The sequence below is a fragment of the Euprymna scolopes genome, chromosome 3 (genome assembly GCF_053919585.1).
Source record: "Euprymna scolopes isolate OS-2025 chromosome 3, ASM5391958v1, whole genome shotgun sequence".
In the NCBI taxonomy this organism is placed as follows: domain Eukaryota; kingdom Metazoa; phylum Mollusca; class Cephalopoda; order Sepiida; family Sepiolidae; genus Euprymna; species Euprymna scolopes.
In genome coordinates, this window is record NC_136484.1 from 19532214 (window position 1) to 19552976 (window position 20763).

The 20763-nt window shown below is 34.6% G+C and overlaps 1 protein-coding gene across 1 annotated transcript in view; it reads left to right on the forward strand.

The window, feature by feature from the left end:
* Positions 1-16328, forward strand: part of LOC145253337 (gamma-interferon-inducible lysosomal thiol reductase-like) — a 20925-nt gene extending 4597 nt beyond the window's left edge. The window contains exons 3-7 of the mRNA XM_080112924.1: positions 7529-7606; positions 8593-8697; positions 11280-11426; positions 14601-14669; positions 16233-16328. Of these exons, the coding sequence (XP_079969050.1) occupies positions 7529-7606; positions 8593-8697; positions 11280-11426; positions 14601-14669; positions 16233-16286 (453 nt within the window). The 3' untranslated portion in view covers positions 16287-16328. The remainder of the gene's footprint in view (positions 1-7528; positions 7607-8592; positions 8698-11279; positions 11427-14600; positions 14670-16232) is intronic.
* Positions 16329-20763: the final 4435 nt, after the last annotated feature.

Sequence of the window (20763 nt, forward strand, 5' to 3'; positions counted from 1 at the left end):
CCCCACTATGATTAGTATTTAGTATATTTACATTCTTATTTATTTAAAATTAGATATATAAAGGTTAAAAATATTTTTACATATATACATTTTTTTTATTATAATTTTATTATATGTAATTATAAATGCATTTTATACATTGCTAATATAGTTTTGAATTTCCTTTATTAATATAGTCCGGCTAATCTTAAACGATTCAAAAGCATCAGGATAACGAAGAAATGCTTTATTTAACTGTTTAAATATTTTATTTTTATCCCCACCTTGTTTTATCATCCTTATTACTAAGTTAGAAACTGGTGGTATAAAATCTGTTAATTTTAAAGTAACGCGAACTATTCTCAAAAACTCTGATATAATGGTTCCATAAAACATAAAAGCAGGGCAGGTGCTATCTTTATGCGGCATAGTACTATTTTAAAGGGAAAAGCGTTTCTTTTATCAAATATTTTATAAAGAAAAATCCCATCCTCAATTTTTTATATATATATATATATATATATATATATATATATATATATATATATATATATATATATATAAGCTCTATCTCCTATTTGGTTTTATCGAGCTTTTACATCTGGTTGAGATTACTTTATAAATATTAATTCTTTAATATTTATAATATACTTTAGTTTTACCATCTTGGATCATTTTGGTAAATTTAATTGTAATTTTTTATTTTATATATATATATATATATATATATATATATATATATATATATATATATATATATATATATATATATATTATTTATATATTAAATAAAAAATGAGGAACAAAAGTTACATATAACTATTATATCATCAGATCAATAAAGGAATGATAATTTAGACCATGACATTTTGAAGCTAAATACTTCTTATCAAAACATGCGTTATAAAAAATATGAATAAAAACTGGATTAACAATATTTAAATTAGAAAATGAAGGAAGTATGTATTAAGACATTTAAAAATATAGATAAAATACAAAAATAAAATCTGTACTCCAATAAATTCGTTTTTTTTTTTTTTTGTATATTGATATCCATATTAAAAACCCTTTTTTGTCTATTTATTTAGTTATTTATTTTAGTTATTTATTTGCTTCTGCACAGAGCAAATTAGGCATAAGGCTGTTTTTTAATGTGGAGAGTGAGGGAGGGGGGCCAGCTCCCCTGAGAGGGAACTGGATAGTGACAATTTGTATGGAGGGTTTCCTCTACATTGGCCAAAACTGATTACTCAAGAGCAATGGTCTGATATGTGGGGTTGTTCCCACATACAACTTTGATTGCAGTATCTGCCGGAACAGATACTACACTTTGAAAACAGTAAAAAGATCTTCGCCCGAAGGCAAAGAAGAAAAAAGGCAAACTTTTTTTTTGTTTATTTAAAAGAAAATACAACTTTGTTATATATCGGTCATGGAATTGCATTCATCTGCAAAACATCTAGCTAATTTGCATATTCTTTTAAACATTCATTTTAATTAATTCTCTATTAGTTTTTTTTTCGGTTTTCTTAGTTAACTATTATATTTTACATGATTTATAATTGCATAATATTTGCGTAAAAAAGTTATAACAAACACAAACCTCTTTCTATGCGTATATATATTTGTTTTAAAAAAACTGACTACCAAACTCCTGTCAGTTTTTGGTCTACATATATGAAACTTAATATATAGGTTATTCGAACCCATGCAAAACTTTATATTTGGGTTTTAGCCGGGGAAAATCGGTGTAAAAGTATGAAAATAAAAAAAAAATGGAATTTGCCAGGTGAAGGTCGAACAATGGCATTATGAACGTGCATGCGTAACGTAATAGCTATTGGTTCATGTTTTAATTTTTAATCTTGCAACAAACATGTCTTTATAGCTCGGGATTATAGTCCAAGAAAAAAGTAGATCGTAAGCTAAACGTTTTGGTTTCGATTCCCGGTGGTGGAGCACGAGTCATTTTTTTTTTTTTTTTTTACTTTTTAAATCATTACTATATATTGGGTCAAATATAATATAATAATAAATACGAAATCTGCATTAATCAAAATATCATATTGAAGCATATTTTACGACCGGGCAATGCCAGCGACCTGCTAGTATGTAAATAAACGTAAGAAAACTGGGTCACGCAAGTAGGCAGGAAACATATAGAGACAGAAAAGAGCAAAGAACAAAATAGAATAGTTGATCAGACAAGTGTATGTATAAACAAAACCTTTTCAACAAGACTGTCACGCATATAGACATAAAGAAGTAGAACGTACATAGATATACATACGAATACACGCATACATACATTTATAGCCATAAATATACACACACATAACCAATATAAAAAACAAAGCTTTATGGGGAGGGCTCAGAAAAACAGAAAATACGGTATCTTTTTAAAGCATAAAAATAATAGTTAATTAAAAACTTATGTATTATAAAAAATTATGTATATAGAAATATGTCCAATAAATATATATATGCACATATACATACACTCATATATACATATACACATACACTCCTGGTCAAAAATTTAAGACCACTTTAAAAAGAAACCTTTTTTTTTTTAAGGATAGATGTTAAACTCCTCCCACTTAATTGTAGCGGAACTGTTGGTTCAGCAGAGTTGATGAAATAGGATGTGCACAATAGAACCGCTCTCATTCGAACCCGGAATCCGTCTAGTACAAAGAAAAGAGAGATATGCAAATTGTTATGCCGTCGGATTAAAAGTGACTGCATATAAGGTCGGTTTATTTATTTATTTTTTGCAAGAGAGAGCGAACATAATCTCGTTAACGCGATCGAACATAATTGTGATTTTGTGAAGAAGAAAAGAATACGACTGTTGACTGCGTGAACGACGAAAGACGTGAGAGAAAAAGTTCTGATCCTTTTTTTTGTCTTCGAGCTTTTCCGGCACTTTTAGTATGGCGTTTGACATTTGGCTGATCTCCAAATTCAGTAGCGCGGCGACGGAGACGGACACTCCAATAATGGAATGGTTAGAGAACCTGGAGTTGACATCTGAGCTATGTAAAATGACCAAGGTAGAACGAGTCCTGCCACTGAGATTGAAGGGTGTGGCTCGAGAAACATTGGCAGCTCTCAGAAGTACAGCAGAACAACATCAAGGAAATTAAACATGCCCTTCGGAGGTCAGGTAACAACACATTGGAGCCTTTCCTCCTCTACTCTCTTAGCTTTTGTGCACAGACATCAGCGTGCACTATGTAGGCCTCAACGAATTCATCCAGTCATGTTCGTACTTACTTGGCGACACGGTTCTCACACAGTACGAAAGTTCAACCACTTTTTTGACAAGATCAAGCCATCATTGTGGTACTCTTGTTAGAGCGTCCACTCAGTTATGTTCTGGCCTAATTAGGACTGCATCGATGGACAGTTTATATTCCTTGATCAAACTTGCGAGTGTGTCAGGTTGCTGTCTGATCAGCATTTCACTTGCCGCTTTGGTGCACACCCTAGCTTTCTCTGAGAGGGTGTCTGTGATCTATTTGTGCACACAGAGTTAGTGTGAAGATACAGCACAGTTGCTTCCTACACCAATGTCATGTTCGCTCCTTTTAGCACAGCATCGAGCTCCGCCCGATTTATATGCTGCATATCTCTTTCCTTTCGCAACCAGCTCACATCCTTTGCAATCAGCCAAATGTTGTCTCATTTTGGTTGTGGAAACCACGTCCTCATTGATAAACACATCAATGTATATCGCTGTTGCCTGTCGGATATCGTTTTTCTTCAGGTAATGTAGTTTCAACAATAGCTTGCATGACGGATGGTGCTACATTGAGCCCCAAACCCATGCACTTTAGACAGAAATACTCGTCGCCAATGATACTGCATTCCGCAGTAGGGTTTTCAGGGACTTTCTGAGCAAATGGGGAGTCAGACTGCACTTTCTGTGTGCATACGTCCCCTATGGTAATAGCATTGTGGAGCGCTGTCATTGGAGTGTGAAGCAAATTGCAGAAAGGAAACAGTGTTCCATAGCGGAAGCAGTCTATTGGTACAATATTACCCCTAAGAACGATGTGTCACCACTGACTGCCCCAGCTAACCTGATTCATCGGTACCATAGTCAACTGAAGGGCACCAATGCGTCCTCTCTAAGCAAGCCCAAACAGCAGCAGAATAGATACAATGTGAGTGATCGTGTCTGGGTGAATGCCCCAATTGGGCAGTGTGTGACCCCTTATACGCGAGGATGCATGGAAAAGTCTATAAAACGTTCTTGTCGACCAGATGCCCTACCATGTAAGGGACTTGCATCCCATCATAGGTCTGGATACCACAGAAGATGAAAGTGACAGTGAGTTCTCAACCTAGATTGCAAGGCACGTGGCGATTCCTCTGAAGAAGACAACACGTCTGCACCAAATAAAACTTCTCCAGACAAATCATATAAGGAGGAAATCCTTTTACCTTGAAGGAGTGCTAGACGAAGAAGTTCAGCTCAACGTTGTCATCTATGTGATCATCGGGATGTAACGGAACTGAACACCAATCCTTTGGTTCAGCAGAGTTGACAAAATAGGATGTGCACAAAAGAAACATTCTCATTCGAACTCGGAATCCATCCAATACAAAGAAAGGAGAGATATGCAAATTGTGGTACGATCGGGATTAAAAATGATTGCATATAAGGACGTTTTATTTCTTTGAGAGAGAGAGAGAAAGAGAGCGAGCGAGCAAGCATAATCTTGTTGACGCGATCAAACGTAATTGTGATTTTGTGAAGAAGAAAGAAGAAAAAGAAAAGAATACGACTGTTGACTCTATGGGTGACGAATGATGAGTAAGGAAAAGTTTGTCCTAATACAATCGAAAAGATTATGAAAATAAAAGCATTCCAAATATTTAATTCAGAAATTTACAATTTTAGAAAATGAGGCATTTTACACTTGATAAAAATTATAAGACCATGAGTATAACTTGTTTTTTAGTTCAGTTACAGATTAGCAATCACTGCGTAAAGGTGTTATCATGCCTAAAGCAAGCAAACTTACCAAAGTTTAGCATGTTCGAATTCTAGATTTCCATAAGCAAGGTTTGTCACAGTAAAACTGTGATTTGTAACTTTCTAAAGATAAGACGCGTTGTTGTGGCAGACAGGAGACTTTCTTCTAGTCAAATTAAGGCAGTCACAGATGCTAGTTGCAATCAAATCACCATCAGACGACACTTACGACAAAAAGGCATGGTAAATAAAAAGTGTAAACAAATTTCTCTCCTGCTTCCGCGTTCACAAGGTGAACTGCTTAAGATTTGGTTGTGAATACCAAACATGGAACGTTAAGAAGTGAAAGAAAGTTCTGTTTTCTTATGAGAAAAAATTCAATCTAGATGGTTCTTATGGTTTCCAACGATATTGACATAACGAAAACATGCCTCCTGAAATTTTCTCCACACGTCATAGTGGTTGAGGGTTCCTTATGATATAGGATGCCTTTTCTTACAGAGGGACGATGGAGCTCCAGATGGTGCAGAGTCGTCAGACAGCAACTGGTTATGTAAGCATGCTACAAAAAGCATCGTTGATGACTGAGGACTATCATTTGTGTGGGATGGATGGTTATTCTAACAGGATAATGCTGCAATCCACGCTACACGACGGACCTTGATTTTTTTGTGAGAAAACGGGCTCCATCCCTTGGGATACCCTGCATGCTCACCGAACTTGAACCCAATTGAAAATGTTTGAGGATAGATAACAAGAGATGTTTATCGAAATGGCAATGAAACTCTCTTCCATTTGCCTGTTTCCCACCTGACTACAACTTGGATGTCTTCAAGTCCAACACAAACAAATTCCTGATAAACAGCCCCCTTAAGTAAGCACTTAATTAAATCTCCATTACTAACGATTACTACGATATTATCCCATTGATTACTGTACACGCAATAACCCTTAACTCCGAGTGGCTTCCGGGCTTTGATAAGTGGTGACTACCATGTAAAAAAAAAAAAACAAACAAAAAACAATATTCAACAAAAAATGAACTTTGTGAAGTCATCTTGAGAAGCTGGAGCAACATCCCCCACACCTTAATAGGAACCATTATTCCTAGCATGCACAAAATAATATTTGAAGTCATCAAAACTAGTGGAGGTAGACCTCATTATTAAATTTTTTCATAGCATTTATACCCCTGGTTTTATAATTTTGATCAAGTGTGTAAAATGCCTAATTTCATAAGAATGTAAATTTCTGAATTAAATGTTTCGAATGTATCTTTTTTTTTTCCTATAACTTTTTAGTGTCGGTAACCTTAAGTGGGAGGAGTTTAAAATCTATCCTTAAAAAAGGGTTTCTTTTTTAAGATTTTCAAGTAGTCTTACATTTTGGATCAGGAGAGTATATATATACACTTGCATATATCTATATATCAAGGGCTCCTTCAGTCTTTAACAGACTATGGATCCCATGAAGGGGTGGCTGTGCGTGAAATCTTTGTGGCAGGAGGTGCGCAATCTCCAACCACACTTCTCCTGAGTCGACATTGTTAAATACCAGTGGCAAGTGAAGTGTTTGTACTAGGCGACATAATCACGTTGACACACCGGTTCTCCTCAGATCATCGAAGTTAAACAATTGTTGACCCTGGTTAGTACCAAATGGGTGACCATTTTGGAATTCTAGGTGCTGTATGTGCTCTTCGCTTATCTCAGCATTTTTTTTTTTTTTATATCTATACATGTACACTCAACATAGAGGCAACCAAACGTACTTGCATAATATGCCCAATTATATAACTATTGTAGGCTAATATGACATTTTGGTAATGTGTTAAAAATATATGTATATATATAATTATTACTATAATTATTTTATAATAATACCTACAGACACTTTCGGGAATCATCAGTGCAGAGAGTTACGATTACAGCCAGTCAGGAGATTCCAACTGGCCACAAAGCCATCAATGACTCCATTCGCAAGGAACAAACCACACAGCCAACATTAATCGCGAGAAATACTGTTGAAATTAACATTTATATAAAGCATAAATATCCAGACAGTGAAAGTGATCTTATGATTATGACATCATGATCTGTGCATATATATAAATATATATATATAAAAGAAAAGAAATAAAAAAAATATAAAGCAAAAGTATAAAACAAATATATATATATATATATATATATATATAGAAGTACCAAAAACCAAAATTAAGATATTTGATATTAAAAATGAGTTTAGAAGAAGGTGTGTAGATGGCTGAGAAGGTGCGACTTGTAATGCTTACAATTTATTGATGTTTCTTTTTTTGTTTAGAAGCTTATCTCTATCTTTAAATCATATTATATACAATTTTTCATTTAGGCATAAATAAAAAGGTGTATTTAAAGATCGTGGGTTTTCTTTAAAATATCCCCAAATTGTTATTATTATGTTGATGATATTGATAGTTTGCTAATAAAGATTAAGGGAGTAGAACATAAACGTATGCAAAGATATTTTATACATACTCATTAAATACTTTATAAAAAAATGTATTGTTTTTATTTTACACAGATCAAAACTAATCCTGATGGATCAATTACATACAAATGTCAACATGGACCGTTGGAATGCCAAGGGAATCTTGTTGAGGTAGGTATAAAATTCCAAAAAAATTGCATATATAGATAGATAGATAGATAACTTACATAGGTTGAGATCATATTATGTCATGTTTATAGCATTTTAAAATAGCTTTTTTATTGGTAAACGTTCTTGTTTTTTATTATTATTTAATCTCATGTGTCTAAACAGCACTTTAAAGAAAATCCATTGCAAACCTATTTTTCATCTGTAAAATTGTATTTAATGAAAGTGAAAAGAAATTGTTCTGATAGGACAACGTGTTCAAGATGTGACGTTATAGACATGAAGTTTTAAGTCTTTAGGAGAGTAGACAGTGGAACTTGAGATTACTTTCAGTAGCCTTGTAACACTCGATTCTCTTATTTTGTCCTTTAGTCCTCACATTCCATAAACGATATTTCTGACAAAGGGGAAAGAATTACAGTTTTCTAGGTCGGAATCTATCTATCTATCTACGGTTAGATGCTGTTTTACTTTTATGTCATAGACAGGAGTTACGAGTGATACATAAAAGGTAAGCTGATAAAATCTTTCTCTTGTTTCTGAACTGCAAAGGAGAGCAATTGTGTTTGGGAGAACTGCTAACTACCCTTATGAATTATTTATGAATTTATTGATAAATCTTCAGTGTGATCGATCAAAAAAGCATCTCTGATATGGAGAGTACATCTAAAATAGATACACAAAACTTAAATCAGTAGCGAAACACCCGCCATATAGAGAGAGTTAGGTTATAAAAAAAATAATGGATTCACTATAGTCAAAGGTTATCTAAAAGCTCTTTCATTGGCTACTACACCGGAATTTAGGGGAGAGCAGCACTTCTTTACATGGATTGCTCCAATAACCCTTGATCCTTAACACTAATTACCATAAAAATAAGTGATAAAAAAGGTTAAAAAAGGAATATCCTGCCAAAGTAATAAAAATAAACTTAATCGATTGATAAATTGATTCTTTTCTTTTACTAATCGATTATTCTTTCTTTTCAGACTTGTGCACTGAATGTCCTTCCAGAGTCAAAAGGATTCCTTTATGTCAGTTGCGTCTCCAGACAAATCATGGCCAAATATCCCCCATATGTGGCCTATCTACTTGTAAGATTTATCTATTGAAATTCATACTATACAAATGCTGGCTATTCAGCAAGGTTCAGTATTACTCCTTCTCCCCTTCTTGCGTAGATAATCATGATTTCCCTATAATAAGAATGCAATATTATAGTTTACGTAAATTTTAATGTGTGTGTGTGTGTGTGTGTGTGTGTGTGTGTGTGTGTGTGTGTGTGTGTGTGTGTGTGTGTGTGTGTGTGATGATTGCTGCAGATGATTGCCATCACATTGAGTCTTGAAATTCACCCAATTTTGAACGAGGCAACTTTAACCTGGCGACATCAATACGGCTATACTTAACACCACTATGATGAACTTTCTTATGGATTCGTAAATTAAACCTTACTCTCACCAAGTTGTGATCAGTGTCACATTCAGCACTGCGCATGACACCAACAGTATATACAGGTCATGCTTTCGAGTTATGATGAAGTCAATAAGCGTCCATGCCTTGAACGTGAATGTATCCAAGTAGCTTTGTATTTTAGTTTATGGTGAAAAAAAGTGTTACAAATAGCAAGATTAAGACTATTAGCATCCATAGCGTCCAAGAGCACTCCAGTCTTATAGTCTTTCCCAACACGGACATTGAAAATCACCAAGAATAACAATTTTTTCATTAATTGATGTAGATGCGACAACGGAGTGCAGAGACTCATAGAAACACAAGATGTCATCTTCATTGAAGGGTTGGTGCATAAACTAAAAGAATAGTGATGAACCTGTTGTATGAGAGAGGAACATTAAGTTTCATGATGCCGTCACAGATACTGGAAGGAAATTCCACAGTATCAACCAAGGATGTTTTAATTGCAAAACCGACTCCATCATCTCTAGGGACATCCTCTGGTTTACCAATCCAAAAGAGAGTGTAGCCTGATGATATCTGTCATTTGATCTTCTCCCGAGAGACAGTTTCTGATAAAGCAGCAATATCTATATTACGTTTCTGTAGTTCTGCAGTGACAAGCACTGCCCTGCGCTCTGGGTGGTTGGAGGACCCTTTATCAAGAAGAGTATGTCTGTCGGTTTTAAAAGTACTAACTATTTTGCCAGTATCATTGTAGGATTTAACAACCCTACTTACAACACTCTTGGAACGTTTCACTTTCTCTGAAACCTCTCTAATGGTGTGCTTTTCCTTGTGTAGCTTCACAATAGCTTGTCTCACAGAGTAATCAAGTTTTTGGCATTTCCCCATGGTGCCAGCTGATGCAACGTTTACAAATGTCTAAGTAAGACTTATTCTTCAGAGGAAATCAAGACATTTGAATATATCATACTGTTTACATTGTTTTCTCAATTTTGTCCCTTACTTTTGGACGTTCCTATTTTGAAAATAAATATTTTTTTTTTTTTTAATTTAATTATGTGGAATATTATCCTCATCTCCTAGTTGTTGTTTTCTACGACGTTTCGGTCAATTATTCCTCTGGCCTTATTCAGGTTAACCACAACGAGATAGGAATGTCGAATCCTCCAACTACATCCACAGCAATTGCTGTTTTCAGTAGTTGTTGTTATCTCACCATGGTTTGGTCAACTAATCCTCTGACCTACTTTGGCCGAAACGTCGTAGAAAGCAACAACTAGAATATGAGAATAATAGTCCAAATACTAAAATAAAAAACAAATTTTGGACGCTACTATATATATATATATATATATATATATATATATATAAACACAAAAAAAAATGTTGTGCATACATGGCATTGGCTTTGCCATCTGGTCCCAACTCGTGAACTCCCAAACCAACAGAAAACAACGGAGAGTTACACCACTAACACAGAAGTGCTAAACAGAGCCTCAGTGAGCAACATCGAGGCTACAATCATCCACCACCACCTCTGCCAGGCAGGACACATCCCAGGATGGATCTTTCCAGGCTCCCTAAGAATTATACATGACAAGCTAGCCATCAGGTTAGACCACTTAGATGCGCTACAAGGAAAAACTAAAGCACACCCTGAGACTCACCAACATTAACTCGTCCTTGTAGGAAGAAACTTCCAGGTACTAAATGACATGAAAGAGATCAATACATGATGGCTCCCCCTCTCCTCCTGACAGAACCCAATACTCAAACAGAAGTGGAGTACGACGACATACAACACTGGGAGCAGCAAAGTTCATTCAAAGTAGGGGAAGGTTTGCTCTAGAATAGACAAGGAATTGACGTAGAAACAACCTTTTCCCCACATACTCCATTGACTTGTAATTTTGCACCCAATACGTTTCTGCTTACTAGACGTAGTGGTAAAAATGACCAGAGGACGGCACATCCTAATGCTAATTCTTCCTGGATTTTTACAACAACCTTGTTACCTGGGTAGCTCTGACACAGCCATGTTGCCACTCTCCCTACAATTGTGAGGAAGGGTTGGACTTTAGGGGGTACTGCTTCTGCTGTTGCTACTAGTCCTTTTACACACACCTATAAAATATCAACATGTGTATATTGCATGTATATATGTTATATTCAACATATTTCCATGTACGTTCCATGTGTTGTCCATTATGTTTTTCTTTTAAAGAATTTATTGTGTTTTGTTTCTTTTTTACAGTGTGGAAAAAGATTAAAAATTGATGTTGACAAAATCTTTGAGTGCAGCAGGTCTTCAAAAGGAATGGAGTTGCAAAAAGCTGTAGCTGAAAAGACAAATAATTTGAAGCCCCCAAAGACCTATGTACCCTGGATAGTTGTGAATGGAGTAAGTAAAAATATTGTAAAAATAAAAAGAACATATAAATAGAACAAGATGATCTTTGAATATTAATTTTTTTTATTTAAATTTAAAATATTTATTTTAATTTAAAATATTTCGAAATATTGCATAAAATTGAAATAAAAACTGTTATTGAATAAAAAGATAAGTAATCAAGAAATGTAAAAAGAAATCGATACTTTAAAACTGGGAATAATTTACAAAAAATATTGTAATTTTACAAATTTAATTTTTACATGTAATTCAATTTTTATCTATGTTTCTAAAATAAATGCAAATATTTTCCTCTAAATATAAAAGCAATATACATTATATATAAACTCTGTGTGTGTGTGTGTGTGTGTGTGTGTGTGTGTGTGTGTGTGTGTGTGTGAATACACTATGGACTCTGCAACGACTAAGCCAATTTTCTTTAGATTTCACACAAATGTACTTTATGCGTCTGCAAGTGTTCTTAGATAGGTTTTGTATCGGAATGCGTCTGATAAGTATCACAAATCGATAATTGAAAAAATTTAATTAAAGACATAGTCCGATTTTTAACAAAGTTAACATCCTTATAAAACCTAACATCACAAGTACATTTGAGAAGTTATATCACCGTACAATCAGAAAAGCCCAGCATAAAATTAACTGTATGTTCTTTGATAAGACAGAGGTTCGTTCGAAATAAACGTTTCTGTTTAGAACACAACTGAACCATGATATTTGACTTTTGCATTTTAAACTTTAATTCTTTAATTCAAGCAATTATATAAAATAGTTTTATAAAATCAACAGTGGATTCTTTGATAATACAGGAGTACGTTTGAAATGAATGTTTCTGTTTAGGGCACAATTGAACTAGGATATCTGACTTTTGAATTTTAAACTTTAATTCAAGCCATTATATAAAAACAATTTTATAAAATCAGCAGTAGATTTTCTATCGTGTAATGTAGACCACCATGTATTATGAACTAAGCCTATGGAGGCATGTGAAGCTTACTTTCTGTGTACCACAGTGGATCCCCAACTAGAACAAACAATCAATTGAATTGATTGAAAAATGGACAATTTCATCGATTTTGATGACAATTAAAGTAGGTGTAGAACATTTTGTTGAGCCTCAATCAATCCGGGGTAACGTCGGGTTTCCCTGGTAGTATATATATATATTTACTAGCAGATTAGCCTGGCTTTGCTTGGACCCTATGTACTGTTCATAACTTGCCCTATATGTGAATATGCTTTATGTAAGATTTCAAATATTTAGACCAAGATTTGTCTGAGACCACAAAATAATGTTTTTTAACTTTTACCTCAATTTTAAGCTTTAACGTTTATTGTTTTTTGTCTCAAAAAAAAAAAAAAGTTTGACCCACGTTCATGTTACCTACATCTAAAATTTCAAGTCTTTAGGTCCAAAATTGGCAGAGGAGTTTGGTAGAATCTACAAAGGTGAACTCTTTCAACTTTGACCTTTTCACAGCCAAATTTTCGCCTCCAAACTGATTAAAATGCTTGCCGCATATCTGAATATCCGTTATGTATAAATTTCAAATGTTTAGATCCAAAATTGGCTGAGTAGTTTGCTAGATACCGTAAAGGTAAAATCTTTTGAACTTTGACCTCTTGGCAGCTTAAATTTTCGACCCAAACCTATTAAAAGTTTGCCCTATCACTGAATACCCTTTATGTAAGATTTCAAATGTTTAGACCAGAAATTGGATGAGTAATTTGGTAGAGACCGCAGAGGTCATATTCTTTTATCTTTGACCTCAATTTTGACCTCTTAACATTTACTTTTGGACTCAAATCAAATTAAAAAGTATGATCCATATCCAAGTAATCTACATTTAAAATTTCAAGTGTTCAGACCCAAAATTGGCGAAGGAGTTTGGTAGAGTTTTCAAAGGCCAAATAGTTGGGATTTGACCCCTTAATAGCCAAATTTCTGGCCGAAAATCAACGAAAAAGATTTTCCCAAATCTCAATACCCCTTATGTCAAATCTTGAGTCTCTAGACTGAAAATTGACAGAGTTATTTGATAGCCAAATGTACACACACACACACACACACACACACACACACACACACACACACACGGGCATTTTTACTTTCATAGATATATAGATAGGTAATACCTTTTTTTCATGCATTCACATAAAATGTTATAAAGTGATATAATATTTTATGTATCGATTTTCAGTATTTACTTCAACAGTGCATAACACGCGATAGAGTAATAAGTTATGAAAATATATATGGCAATTAAGCTACACAGAATCTTCCACGTTTCATCTCTCTATTAACTTGTCAGGATAAAATGCATGGAATTCGTGTTGCTGGGTGTTTTTATATATATACGTAGTGTTCACTTTAGCTAGCTAACCACTCAGATGCATTGTTATTTCTGCCAACAAGCTGATGGTTCTATTAGCCAATACAGGTCTTCTCTCAAACAAAGGAGAGACGTTGCAAGCCTATCCTTGTTTTATCGTTATTTTCATGGCAGGTGCTCGTCTGAACTCCAATCCCTGGTCCCCCCTCGCCAATCTTTCACGAAAAACACCCGTCTAGCTGAATCCACTGTGAAAAATTTCCCCCACTCTATATCTGTGCCTAAATCAAAACGCGGATTTCATGAACAAAGCTTCTTTCTTAGAACTGCACGCCTGTGGAACTCTGTTCCGTCTGCCTGCTTCCCTCCGGACTACAACTTGGATGTCTTCAAGTCTTATGTTAACAAATTCCTAATGAACCGCCCCCTTAAGTAAACACTTCATCAAATCTCCTCACTAACGTAATGTACTTTCAATAACCCTTATCCCTGAGTGGCTTCCGGGCCTTGATAAGTGGTGATCTCTGTAAAAAAAAAAAAAAAAAAAGGTTTGACTGACTTTTACTTCTGCCTCCTTTTTTCTGTTTTGAAGAGAGCATGACTCACCCTTTTTGTGAATTTGCCCTATTAGAAGGTGATTTTGTTTTAACATCTGCGTGTTTGAAGTAGTTTTTTAATTTTTACTTTAGTTGTTGGTTTAGTTGTTTTTTTTATTCAATAATGTTTTTCTTATGTATATGTTTATTCTGTGTATACAGTTATTTACTATTTCATTTTTACAGTTTATTATGTTAACTTCATAGAAAAATTCACACCATCTTCTCTTTTCTTGTAGGTACACACCGAAGACTTGCAAAATCAGGCACAGACTGATTTAAACGCTTTGGTGTGCAAGACATATACGGTAAACATTTTAATATAAAGCTTTGTGAATGCCGTATTCGTGCACTTATTGATCCACGTTAGTTTTAAATATCATTTTCAAGTTTAATTAAAATTTAATGATATCTGCTTTTATTAAATTATATGGTTTAAGTACAGAATAGGTGCAAAACACCCTCCCCTCTCCATGTTAAGAATGGCTTTCTAAATAATAACGTTATTATTTCAGCATGGATCAATAAGTGCACTAGTACCGAGGATGGTATTGTGAGGAAAATCATATACTATATTATCTACTACTAAAAAGAGGAGGCTATGCCTGGGAGGAATCTATCATGACTAATTAAAATATGTAACGCAGAATTAAATAAGCGTAAAGCGTTTTAACGTTAATCTCGCAAGGTTAGGTGGAAAACTTCTGAATTTATTCATGCAGATAATATTAATAGCATTAAGTTATGTTCAAAAACGCTGAAATGCAAAAGTTCAAAAAAATATAGTCGCCATTTTTATAAACAAAGAGAAGTATGCTGTCCTTTTTCATGTATTTGTTCTCCACGTGTTAGCGACATTTCATGTTAAAAAATGAGTTGTTTTTTATAAAATCGTTTCAATTAATTTCTATTAATAGTTGTAGTAATAGAACTATTAACACGATTGTCGCGAGAGAAGAAAATTTGGCAATACAAATTAAAATATATATTACAGAATATTAATTCATCAGAAACTTAAAACCCAAATATGTAAATGGGCAATATTAAGATTTGTTTGAGAGAGTTTGGAGATTACTATATATACGGTATTTGGAAATATTAATGCATCCTTAGAATTAAATCAGCTTAACCAGTTTGATGCTAATACAGTTAGTGAAGCAAAATGTAGTCGGCAAAAAAAAAAAAAAAAAAATCAGGAACACAGATAGGAAATAGTCAGTATCGCACACCTCTAGAAGAGAGGGATTTCTTGGCTGTAATAACCGTAGGGAAAGACGAAGAAGGAGACACAAACAAGAAAAAAAAACAAAAAAACTCGCCTCTCGCAGACACGTGGTTCCTCACAAAAAAAACAATCCAATCGCTAGAACCACCTACACACAATCTGCAGGACACTGCCTGACTGCTTTCCAGCGTCATGCCTTTATAGCGGCTGGGAATTATATATTTGCATAATCGCGCGAGAGCAGACGCGACTCTACAAGAATTGCATGGGGCCAATGCTAATAAAAACCCATGGACGCTATCTTGGAAATCTCTCTTCCGCTCAGTTCCCCTCCCCCATCTTCGGCCTTGTGCCAAATTTTTCTGATTTTTTACTTTGTAAATTTTCCGAAAATAAATACTTCTCTTCCGCTCAGCCCGAAACACAACAGAAGTATCCGAGGTAAGCTATCTATTTCCCCTCATTTCGGTTATTGCTAATTCTGCTACAGGAAAGATTGAAAAAACGTTTTGCTTGTACCAACAAACGAATAATGAAATTCGAAAAATAGTCAAACAAAAGACGTGCAAATATGTTACCTTTATTTCTTTTCATCTTCCATATTTTTTTTTTTTTTATTTAAATTTTTGCTTTTCTATTTTCACAGGGTTCTGACAAACCGGAAGCGTGTAAAAAATCCTACAGTGCCACCTTTGAATAAGATGTACATTGAAATTCAATCAAATAAAGGATTTATCAGGTTCATATGTGTTGTGTATATTTTCTTATCGATTTTATCACACATTAATATGTGGTGCTTTGATAACTTCGGGATTATGTTCTTTATATGTATGGCAGTTACCATAATGTAATTTTTGTTGGATAGGTCACCATTTCGGCGGGTGCCCCTCTTGGGGAGTCGTCGAAATTAATGAGAAGATGGAAGTGTCGGAACGGTCTAGAAACTGACCTGGGGATAATAACAAAGAAATAAGGCATTTCAAAAACGAAACGGTTTTATATACGTTTCAGCATTCAAGGTTACAGTAAAGCTGTAAGTTGTATCGGGTCATAGAAAGTTTGGGATGTTCATTTTGTGTAATGACTCAGAAACAACTAGTCTCTCCGTCTTGGTTTCAGCCGTCTTCCCACCTTAAATATTTTATATCTTCTTTCCCTCCAGAACTGTCCTCCATCCTGATTGGCTAAAACCTCTGGTCGCATAGAGAGAAAAGAAGGAAATATAGAAAAAGAAATTGCTACAGTATACTGTAATGGTGGTGGTAGTAGTAGTAGTAGTCTTAGCTTCACTACATATGGTATAGGTTCGAAAACGCTTGGTTTCCGAGTTGTAGGCCACTACACAAATACTGGTCGATATTCTTTATTTTAAACATCTAATGCAGACAATGTGTGTGATAGTGTACTGTTATTTCTACATATCAGATAAATAAACAAGATCCATATGTAAAATAAGCCTTTTTTGTTTTTGTTTTTTTGCAACACGCACCACCAAAATCATGAAATAATGATACCAAGAAAATATAATAATGTTGCTCAGAAGAAAGATCTTAATCATGATCGGTAAGGGCTCCTTTTATAGCCAATTTAGAAACCTCAGTCGGCATCTTACGAGTGTTGGCCTCTCTTATTCCAGGTAACAGATTACAACAGACCAAATACAGGTGGTAAATAAACATGATCACTAGGGCTGTGACAACAGCATATTCTTTTAATTGTTTTGACTCGAGTATATATCCGTTAATATCTTATATATTTTTATATAGACGGAGGTGTTTCTCGGTTGATTAAGTGTGTCTAACTGTGTCGGATATGTACCCGAGAATCAAAAGAATGAAAAGAATATACTGTTGTCACAGTTCTAATGATCAAAGACGATGCAAAGGAAAAAAAAAATGGGGGGGGAGGAATGAATCATAAAACTACATTAAACTAGTAATGAAGTGTTACTATTTAACCAAAATTAAATATACCTAACCAAGTACACTGGTTAAAGTAGTTGCAGAATATCTGTTTTGTTTATGGGTTCTATTTCTTAAAGCATAGATGTTTGTGACTAAATAGACAGAAACTAAAACTCTGGTGCTTGTTGGGACAAGGGCAACAGATCGATTTTTTTTAAATATGTCATTTTAAGCAACTAAAACAATATTACTTGCTTAATTGTCAGATCGAAAATAGTAACATATCCAAAAATTATGAAATGAAAAAGTGTAAAAATTTATTTATAATCAAATTTTTTACGGAAAATTGCATTTTTCATAGATGTTTAAAGTTGTGGCAAATTCCCAGTAAGTTAAGCGTCTGAAGCAGAGTGGCGTTGCAACAGGTTGCCTTGTTGCGACTTTCAAGCAGACTGATATGCGTCCAACCCTTTGTCGGCTGCCTGAATTACTCCTCCGCCCATATGCGGCATGCAGCCGCTTTAAATAGAGAAAAAAGTGGCCCATGACGCGAAATCACGTTAACACATGTCCAAAAATCTAATATATGGCATATTAAAAAAAAATTACCTTTAAAAAGGCATCGATTCAAATCCAGGCGCCATGAAAGGTAGATGCATAAATTATTTTCTACGCATTCTCTCCTTTCAAAAGATAAAAATGGAAAAGATAATTGCAGAATAATTTTTTAGTGACACTTTGCTTATTCCTTTAGGTATAGGCAATTACAACAATACCAACCAATTTTAAGTTTTAAAAAAATTGGTGCAATTAACTAATAGTAAATTTGTTTTCGTGGTACAAGATATATTTACAGCATCAATTATTATTCCAACATGTTCAACAAATGAATTTAGCACCACACCGATAAACTACTATGCGTTCAACTCCCCGACATATAGTCGCCTTAAATTGGAAAAGAAAGGTTAGGTGGAAAACTTCTGCATTTATTCAAATCACTGCGCATGACGCGAAAGCACGTTAACACGCTTGCCCAAAATTTAATTGGCGTCCTAAAAAAAAAAAAATAAATAAATAATTTTTTTTAAAGTATGATGTGTTTGATTCCAACTCAGGCACCATGACAGGTAGTTTTCTGCATCTCCTCGTTAAGAAATTCAAGTGTTCAACTCAGCGGATTAATTGTTGGAGATGTTAATGCCGAAACTGTTACCCATTCCGAGCATTTTTTTTTTAACTCAGGAATTTAGGCTCCCTAGGATAAATGGTCGTTCATATAAGTGCAAACCGTATGCAGTTAAAAAAAAAAAATGTTAAATCCGACATTGTTGCCAAAAACGCACTATTCTAAATCTTGACGTTCTGCTGTCAAAACTCAACTCTAGAACACGACTCACTGCTGACAATACTTGCTACTCTGACATCCACATAAAAAAGAATCACACTGTCTCTGAAAAAAAAATATTTTTTTTTTAATTCAATCGAAAGCATCTCATGTGACAACATTACAATCATATAAAAGAGAAAAGGCGGCCATTTTTTTTCTTCTTTAACCTTCATTTTCCTTGTCTACACGGAACTCCACATAAACAGGTTTGTACTAATTTTTAATTACACGGTACTTAGGATAAATGCCCCCTCCCCCAGTATAACAAAGGTTTAGAGCTACATGGTTTCAAAATAAAGAACACGGCAAACTATAGTACGATGCAAGAGAACAGTGTGGAATCTTAGAAATTACGAGTGTTCGTAAAACAAATTTAACGTTAGGAAAATCGATTGTCCGCTAGTATGCTACGATGAAATTAATCTTGTATAATTTAAGTACAGTAACAAAGTTCGGTTCTCATGCAGAGAGTGATCCGTGCTGAAATAATAACGTTATTATTTAAAAACCCATTCTTAACATGGGGAGGGTGTTTTGTATTTATTCTGTACTTTAATCTTACAATTGAATAAAAAAAAAACATAAAACGGTACTAGTGCACTTATTGATCCGTGCTGAAATAATAACATTATTTAAAAAGCTATTCTTAACATGGGGAGGGGAGGGTGTTTTGTACCTATTCTATACTTTAACCTTACAATTGAATAAAAAAAAAACTTTAATTAAACTTGGAAATACGATTTAAAAAATAGCGCGGATCAGTAAATGCACTAGCACCCATAAAACTTTAATTAAACGTGGAAAAACGATTTTTAAAAAATAGCGCGGATCACTCTCTGCATCAGCATCCAAAGTTCATTTGGAAAACTGAATAAACATATCCGTGAAAGATATAATTAAATGTCTGTAGTTTTCACAACTATGAAAAGTAAGTATAATTTACATGAATTCGTTGAAACGTTGAACCAAAAGGTATCGATAAAGTTTTAATATTAACAATTACGGAAAACAGCAGCAAGACTTTTACATCATGATGGAACGGAACCACGATTAAAACACCTGATGTGTTGGCGAGTTTGTGTTTCACAACGGATTTCCTGCTGCCAGCACTATAAAAAGGAACAGCACGAGTCCGGAATAGAACTGTTAGCGAAAATGTGGTATTATTCTTCAGGTTCATGGAGGCCGCAAAATTTCAAATCTCGCTGGAAAGAGTTCCAAGTCACCATTACAGTCGAATAGTACCTGTTCCTATTCCAGCACTTCTGCCACGAGGGTCCCTAAAGAATAAAACTCTCCAGAGTGTGATTCCGCCGGAAAAGGGATTCTATCCAAATAAATATGAAAATAAACCTATTGCAAAATGTCGCGAATTCCGACTGTCTGAGTGACCTTGCAACAGGTTGCCTGTTGCGATCTCCAAGATCTGGTAGCAGACTAATATGCATCCAACCTTTCGTCAGCACATGACGCAAAATCACATTAGCACGTAAATCATGCATGCCCAAAAATCTATGACGTATGAAAAAAAAGAAGCCGTTGATTCCAATCCAGGTGCCATGAAAAGTAGATCCATAAATTATTTTCTACAAAGATTTCACAGACAAGGGACATAACTCGGAACGCACATTTTAGAATCCACGTTTAGGTTTAGGCACCGATAGAGAGTGGGGGGATTTTATAGGGTTTTTGGCGAGACGAGTGTTTTTTTGCAAAAGATTGGCAAGGGGGAACCATAGATTGAAGCTCAGTTTTTTTTTTTTCTACAAAGGAGTCGCCACTTATCAAGGCCCGAAAACCACTCGAGGATAAGGGTTAATGAGTATATCGTAGTAATCGTTAGTAGTGGAGATTTGGTAAATTAGATTACATAAGGGAACGGCTCA